The 7,632-nt window shown below is 61.0% G+C and overlaps 1 protein-coding gene across 1 annotated transcript in view; it reads left to right on the top strand.

Moving 5' to 3' along the window:
• SCAF1 (SR-related CTD associated factor 1) overlaps positions 1-5,804 on the top strand; it is a 13,346-nt gene extending 7,542 nt beyond the window's left edge. Inside the window, 6 exon segments of the mRNA XM_077747013.1 lie at positions 1-533; positions 536-1,961; positions 2,597-2,679; positions 2,896-3,114; positions 4,939-5,067; positions 5,375-5,804. The exon segment at positions 1-533 is cut by the window's left edge and continues 21 nt beyond it. Of these exon segments, the coding sequence (XP_077603139.1) occupies positions 1-533; positions 536-1,961; positions 2,597-2,679; positions 2,896-3,114; positions 4,939-5,067; positions 5,375-5,566 (2,582 nt within the window). The 3' untranslated portion in view covers positions 5,567-5,804.
• The last annotated feature ends 1,828 nt before the right edge of the window (positions 5,805-7,632 follow it).

The raw sequence follows: 7,632 nt of genomic DNA, 5'->3' as shown, positions 1-7,632 counted from the left end.
GATTCCAAATCTATGACCCCTTCCACCCCACCGACGAGGCCTATTCCCCACCACCTGCTCCGGAGCAGAAGTACGACCCCTTCGAGCCCACCGGCTCCAACCCCAGCTCATCAGCGGGCACCCCCTCACCTGAGGAAGAGGAGGAGGAAGAGGAAGAGGAAGAAGAGGAGGAAGAGGAAGAGGAGGAGGAAGAAGGCTTGTCTCAGAGCATCAGCCGCATCTCAGAGACCCTGGCGGGCATCTATGATGACAACAGTCTGAGCCAGGACTTCCCAGGTGATGAGAGCCCCCGCCCGGACCCCCAGCCCCCACAGCCGACTCCCGCCCCTGGAACGCCGCCGCAGGTGGACTCCACCCGGGTCGACGGAGCCCCCCGCCGGCGTGTCTTCGTGGTGGGGACCGAGGCGGAGGCCTGTCGGGAAGGCAAGGTCTCCGTGGAGGTGGTGACAGCCGGCGGAAACGCCATCCAGCCAACCCTGCTGCCACCGGGAGACTCCGAGATCGAGGAGGGCGAGATCGTCCAGCCGGAGGAGNGCACCGCGGCAAGCACCGGGACGGCGGCGGCGGCAAGAAGAAGAAGAAGCGGTCGCGGTCCCGGGGCGAGAAGCGGTCTGGAGACAGCGAGAAGGCCCCGGTGCCCACCCAGCCGCCCTCCGGCTCCAGCTCCCTGGGCGGGGAGCGTGACAGCCGCCGCCGGGGAGCCGTGCCGCCCTCCATCCAGGACCTCACGGACCACGATCTCTTCGCCATCAAGCGGACCATCACCGTGGGCCGGCCCGACAAGTCCGACCCCCGAGGCCCCTCGCCGGCCCCTGCCTCGTCGCCCAAGCGCGAGGTCCTGTACGACTCAGAGGGACTGAGCGCCGAGGAGCGGGGCGGCAAGAGCGGCGAGAAGGACCGGCGCCGCTCCGGGGCCGCCTCCTCCTCTTCTTCCTCCCGGGAGAAGGGATCAAGGCGGAAGGCGCTGGATGGGGGGGATCGGGACCGGGACAGGGACAGAGATAGGGACAGGGACAGGTCATCTAAGAAAGCTCGGCCTCCGAAGGAGTCGGCGCCCTCCTCGGGGCCCCCGCCAAAGCCCCCGGTCAGCAGCGGCTCGGGCTCCTCCTCCTCGTCGTGCTCCTCCTCCTCCCGGAAGGTGAAGCTGCAGTCCAAGGTGGCCGTGCTGATCCGGGAAGGCGTCAGCAGCACCACGCCGGCCAAGGAGGCCGCGTCCGCCGGCCTGGGCTCCATTGGAGTCAAGTTCAGCCGCGACCGGGAGAGCCGCTCCCCCTTCCTCAAGCCGGATGAGCGGGCCCCCGCAGAGGTGGCCAAAGCAGCTCCGGGCAGCACCAAGCCCAAAAAGACCAAGGTCAAGGCCAAGGCTGGGGCCAAGAAAGCCAAGGGGACCAAGGGAAAGACCAAGCCATCCAAGACCAGGAAAAAGATCCGCAGCGGGGGCAGCGGTGGGGGCAGCGGCGGCCCCGTGACGCTGAAGAAGTCCAAGGCGGATAGCTGCAGCCAGGCGGCGGGGAACAAGGGTGTGGAGGAGACTTCGTGGTCCGGGGAAGAGCGGGCAGCCAAGGCCCCCAGCACCCCGCCCCCTAAGGCAGCCCCTCCGCCCCCTGCGCTCACACCGGACTCGCAGACCGTGGACAGCAGCTGCAAGACTCCCGAGGTCTCCTTCCTCCCTGAGGAGGCCGCTGAGGAGGCTGGGGTCCGAGGCGGGGCAGAGGAGGAGGAGGAGGAAGAAGAGGAGGAGGAGGAAGAGGAGGAGGAAGAGCAGCAGCCTGCCACCACCACGGCCACCAGCACGGCCGCAGCTGCCCCGAGCACAGCCCCTAGCGCGGGGTCCACAGCCGGCGACTCGGGGGCAGAGGATGGGCCGGCCACCCGCGTCTCCCAGCTGCCCACGCTGCCCCCGCCCATGCCCTGGAACCTGCCTGCTGGGGTGGACTGCACCACCAGCGGTGTCCTGGCCTGTGAGTGTGCCCGGGGGGGGGGGTGGTGCAGCCTGGGACAGACAGGATTGGGGAGGACCAGGTCATATGGGGACAGACTTGGAAGCAAGTGGGGATGCCTTGGAAGGGGCGGGTACACAGTGGCCCAGACTGCGAGGGGCTAGGGTGGGTGATGGCTACCCGGGGCCATCTAGAAGGCTGTAGATGTCTGGTTGCGCTGGAGGAGAGCAGGCAGGTGAATAGGGGGTGGCCGGCCCAGCGCAGGCTGGAGGAGTGGGGCGTCCTGGGGTCGCCCTGGAGGTGGGCGAGGATGGGTGTGGTGGAGGGACCACGAAGAAAGGGGTGAGCAGGGAGCAGTGTCCCTTAGGGCATGGCAGTAGGGCACAGGGGGCTTGAGACGGAATCTCACCTCTGCCACCATCTTGTCCCTGAGTGACCTGGCCCTGTTTCCCCCCGGACCACACACCTACCTTGAATCCTAAGAACGTGTGGGGTGCGGAGCGGTTCTCTCGGTGGCCAAGGCCCCCTTTTCCCGCCTCTGAGCCCGAAACCTATGGCCTCTCCAGGGGCCCAGGGTGGGAGATGACAGCAGGTGGCTAGGTGACCTCTCGTGACAACTCCTGATCTCCTTGTCCTCAACTCTCTGCCTCTTGCAGTGACTGCACTTCTCTTCAAGATGGAAGAAGCCAATCTGGCGAGCCGAGCAAAGGCCCAGGAGCTAATCCAGGCCACCAACCAGGTGGGCCCCCCTGGGGAGGAGTCTCTTCTCATCCCTTGACTCTGATTAGGAAAGGACTGCAATTCCCAGCAGACCTTGGGACAAGGAAGGGAGCGGGGCAGGAAGAGGAGCCTCTTGCCCCTGGGACTGTTAGGAAATCGGGGTGGCAAGGAGGGGGGGGTACGTGGTCCCCCTCCCCCTCCCTCTAGTCATCCTCTCTCCAACCTCTTCCTGTAGATCCTCAGCCACCGAAAGCCGCCCTCCGGTCTGGGGGTGACACCAGCTCCTGTGCCCACGTCTCTGGGTCTGCCCCCCGGCCCCTCCAGCTACCTGCTCCCTGGCAGCCTCCCCCTGGGGGGCTGCGGCTCCACCCCTCCCACCCCCACCGGGCTGGCTGCAGCGTCTGACAAGCGAGAGGGCAGCAGCAGCTCCGAGGGCCGCGGGGACACGGACAAGGTGAGCTGGGTTTGGGAGAGGCGGGTTGAGGGTGACGGTTTTGCAGACGCTGACGTGCAGGGGCCCAAGGAGAATAGCAGACAGGTGCCGACAGGTGGGAACTCAGAGAAAACAGAAGTCATCGAATTGTCTGGAACTAAATTTTTTTTTAATGTTATGTTTATTTTTTTTTTTAACTTTTTTTAAAATATTTTTTTAATTATTTCTAGGAGAGAGAGAGAGACAGTGTGAGCAGGGGAGGGTCAGAGAGAGAGGGAGTCACAGACTTTGAAGCAGGCTCCAGGCTCTGAGCCGGCAGTCAGCACAGAGCCCGACGCGGGGCTTGAACCCACGAACCGTGAGATCATGACCTAAGCGAAAGTCGGACGCTCAACCGACTAAGCCACCCAGGCGCCCCAGTGTTATGTTTATTTTTGAGAGAGTGAGAGACAGAGTGTGAGCAGGGGAGGGACAGAGAGAGAGGGAGACACAGAATCCGAAGCAGGCTTCCGGCTCAGCATGGAGNGGTGCACACAGGTGGGAACTCAGAGAAAACAGAAGTCATCGAATTGTCTGGAACTAAATTTTTTTTTAATGTTATGTTTATTTTTTTTTTTAACTTTTTTTAAAATATTTTTTTAATTATTTCTAGGAGAGAGAGAGAGACAGTGTGAGCAGGGGAGGGTCAGAGAGAGAGGGAGTCACAGACTTTGAAGCAGGCTCCAGGCTCTGAGCCGGCAGTCAGCACAGAGCCCGACGCGGGGCTTGAACCCACGAACCGTGAGATCATGACCTAAGCGAAAGTCGGACGCTCAACCGACTAAGCCACCCAGGCGCCCCAGTGTTATGTTTATTTTTGAGAGAGTGAGAGACAGAGTGTGAGCAGGGGAGGGACAGAGAGAGAGGGAGACACAGAATCCGAAGCAGGCTTCCGGCTCAGCATGGAGCCGACACAGGAGCTCGAACTCACTAACAGTGAGATGGTAACCTGAGTGGAAGTTTGACACTTAATCGGCTGAGCCACCCGGGCGCCCCAAGGAACTAAACTTGGGCATTTTAGTGCTGGGTAGATTCTTTTTTTAAAATGTGTGTATGGAGAGGGCGAGGGAGATTGGGAAACACGAAGAGGTAAACACACCCCCATGTGTGCACACACACCTGCGACCGTGTACCCCTCGGTTGCCCATATCCCTCCCTCCCCATCTTTTTGTGTAAGAGGGAGGGTGTTTACAGAAGGAAAGCCAAGCACCTGTGTGTCTGGGGCAGGAGGAAGAATAGGTTCTGGGCAAAAGCAACCAGTTTTCTTTCTTTTATTTTTTTAAATTTTTTTTAATAGTTTATTTAGTTTTGAGACACAGAGAGACAAAGCACGAGTGGGGGAGGGTCAGAGAGAGAGGGAGACACAGAATCCGAAACAGGCTCCTGGCTCTGAGTTGTCAGCACAGAGCCCGATGTGGGGCTTGAACCCACCAACCTTGAAATCGTGACGTGGGCTGAAGTCAGACACTTCACCTAGGCATCCTGTCTTCCCTCGTGTAATTTTTCTATGGGCAGTGGACGTAGGCGTCCTGGCCAAGGCCACCAGGGATGGCCCCAGGTCCAGCCCAGTTGATGCTTGAGTGCCGTTCAGAGGCCCGGCCCGGCCTGCGGTCTGTGTGACTGCAGCGGGGCCGCACAGGGCAGACCCCGAGCAGGACCTCCCCACCCCCCCCGCCCCTGCCCCGGGAGTAGCCGGATGGGTCAGGGAGGCTGAGCTGGCAGGCAGGCGAGTGGAGGCCTGGGGTCTGCGGGAACTCATCCGCCCTTTGCTGATCCTCCTTCCCGCCCCGTCACCCCCTCTGCCAGTATCTGAAGAAGCTGCACACGCAGGAGCGGGCAGTGGAGGAGGTGAAGCTGGCCATCAAGCCGTACTACCAGAAGAAGGACATCACCAAGGAGGAGTACAAGGACATCCTGAGGAAGGCTGTGCACAAGGTGGGGCCCGGCGGGGGACGATCCACGGACGTGGGGAGGGGACGGGGAGGAGAGGTGGCCGTGTGCAGACACACGTGCACGCGTGGGGAGCCGGGGATGGCGGGTCGGCACGGAAGGAGGCGGGAAGGAGACAGGATTTGCTCAAGCCCACCCGGGCCCGTTCCACTGGCGTCAGGGGGCCACGTAGGGGTGTTGGTCCAGAATTTGCGGGAGCGACTCCAATCCCAGTTCGCAGCTGCGCTCAGCAGTCCAGGTGGAGGGGACCCTGGGGGACTGGCGGTGACCGCAGCTGCCTCTCACCCCGCAGATCTGCCACAGCAAAAGCGGGGAGATCAACCCAGTGAAGGTGAGCAACTTGGTGCGGGCCTACGTCCAACGCTACCGCTACTTCCGCAAGCACGGCCGCAAGCCAGGGGACCCCCCAGGGCCCCCGCGGCCGCCCAAGGAGCCTGGGCCCCCTGACAAGGGTGGCCCAGGTCTGCCCTTGCCCCCTCTCTGAGCCCCTCGGCCACCCCTTCCCTCTTCGCCTCTTTGGAATTCTGGACGTATTTATGGCTTCACCTCCCCACTTCCCTCCCCCCTGTCAGTGGGATGATTGGGGGAGGGTTGCTGCAGGGAAGAGGAGAGCCCCCTGCCCTGCCCAGCCCTGTGCCCCTTGCCCCCAAGCCTGTCCCCATCGCCCCTCCCTTCTGTTTGTGCCCGTCCCCCAATTTCATTAAAGATTTCATGAAATGTTAGCCCCGAGCCCCATGATTTCAGCCCTTTTCTTTTCAGAGACCAGTTTGGGAAAGGGTTGGGAGGAGACAGGCCCAGGTCTGAGAGTTGTTAGCAGGGTGTGACTTGGGGGAAGTGCGTGCCCCTCTCTAGGCCTCAGTTTCCTGATCCTTGAAGTGGGTGTTACAGGGATGCACTTAGAACCATACCTGTTACATAGCAAGTGGGGTCGCCGTTGGCAGGAAATGGTGGTGGGTGGGAGGTTGGGGTCCCAGGTCCCACCTGCTCGATGTCTTCCAGGTGCTATTTGTCTGCCCTGGAATTGCCTCAGCAACAGGACCTTTGTCCCCTGTTGAGATGGATTCCCTTTTTACCAGTCCTTCGAGGCTGGGGTGATCCTAGATTCTCCTATGGTAGAGAGGGAAACTGGGGCACAGCTGATGAGGGGCCACACAGTGGGTCGGGCCACACTGGCCTCCGTCAGTCCGCATTACCCAGAACCCAGACGTGGCGAGGAGAGGTGGCAGGCCCGCGTCGCTGGAGTGGGTGGGCTTCAGGGCTGGGGCACAGTGGGGAGCCCGGGGCCTGAGGTCACCCGGAAGGAGCCAGGAGGGGACCCAAGGCGTCCCCAAACAATAGGACGATTCAGGTGAAATGCTCTCTGCTGACTGAACAGGGGCCTGAACTGTTTATAAGTGAACCAGAGGTTCTAGATTCTGCCCTGGGGCCTCGCAGAGCAGGAGCCCTGGAGTCCGGCCTGGATTCTAACCCGTTCTGCGTTCTGTGTGACCTCTGCTCTTCTCCAAGCCTCAGCGTCTTGGTGTATAAAACGGAGGTGGCTGTTACGCCACCTCACCAGGTCCCTGGGAAGGGGTAAGGAGGTCCCCGCAGTGTCTGGTCCTTGTGCAGTGAGCATCCGGGTTGTGGCTGGCTTGCACAGAGGGGTCAGATGATGCCCTGAGAAGGAATAATGCCTGGCCTGCGTCAGGCCAGCCCGGAGACACCGAACACCAGATACACAAGTGGTGACGTTGGTAAGAAACAGTTTATTGGCTACGGTGAAGGCACAAGGGGCCAGCATCCATGAGTCAGGGGTCAGATCTCCCCAGTGACCTAGAAATCCATGTCCTCGATCAGGTCCTGGAGGCAGGCCTTGTACTGGTCCGAGGTGAGGGAGAGTGGGTAGCTGTTAGAAATGTGCAGGTCCACGGTGTTCTCCAGGGAGGAGGCGCCTCCCAACCGTGCCATCTCCAGCAGGGCCCTGAGACATGTGGGGACAACCTGCAGGAAGTGCGGGGAGAGACCGCAGTCAGGGAAAACACTCCACCTGGTGCACCAGCAGGTGTGCGGTGAGTGGCCTACAACTCCCAGCAGCCCCTACACTGTAACCCCGGGTGAACCATTAAGCCCAGGCCTGCTGGGAGTTGTAGTTTTCCCTACAACCACAACCATAAGAGACCCGAAGTCTCCTAGGGCTGAGGTGCTGGAGGGGTTCCCAGAAGCTAGGGCTGAGCAGCTTGTGGTCAGAAGGACTCCTAGGAGCTGTGGCTCCTCACAGAGACTGTGAGGACTTGTACCGACTTCCACATGGTTTTGAGAGTTCAAAACAGGTTCTGGGGGTGAGGCCAAGAGAGGGACACCCAGGGGCGCCTGGCTGGCTCAGTCGGTTAAGCGTCCGACTTCAGCTCAGGTCATGATCTCATAGTTTGTGGGTTTGAGCCCCGCATCGGGCTCTGTGCTGACAGCTAGCTCAGAGCCTGGAGCCTCCTTCAAATTCTGTGTCTCCCTCTCTGACCCTCCCCTGCTCATGCTGTCTCTAGCTCTCTCAAAAATAAATAAAATACTTAAAAA

The sequence above is a fragment of the Crocuta crocuta genome, unplaced genomic scaffold (genome assembly GCF_008692635.1).
Source record: "Crocuta crocuta isolate KB4526 unplaced genomic scaffold, BGI_CrCroc_1.0 scaffold334, whole genome shotgun sequence".
Classification (NCBI taxonomy): domain Eukaryota; kingdom Metazoa; phylum Chordata; class Mammalia; order Carnivora; family Hyaenidae; genus Crocuta; species Crocuta crocuta.
Note: the sequence above shows the minus strand (reverse complement) of the source record. Positions and strands in the feature narration are given on the sequence as shown.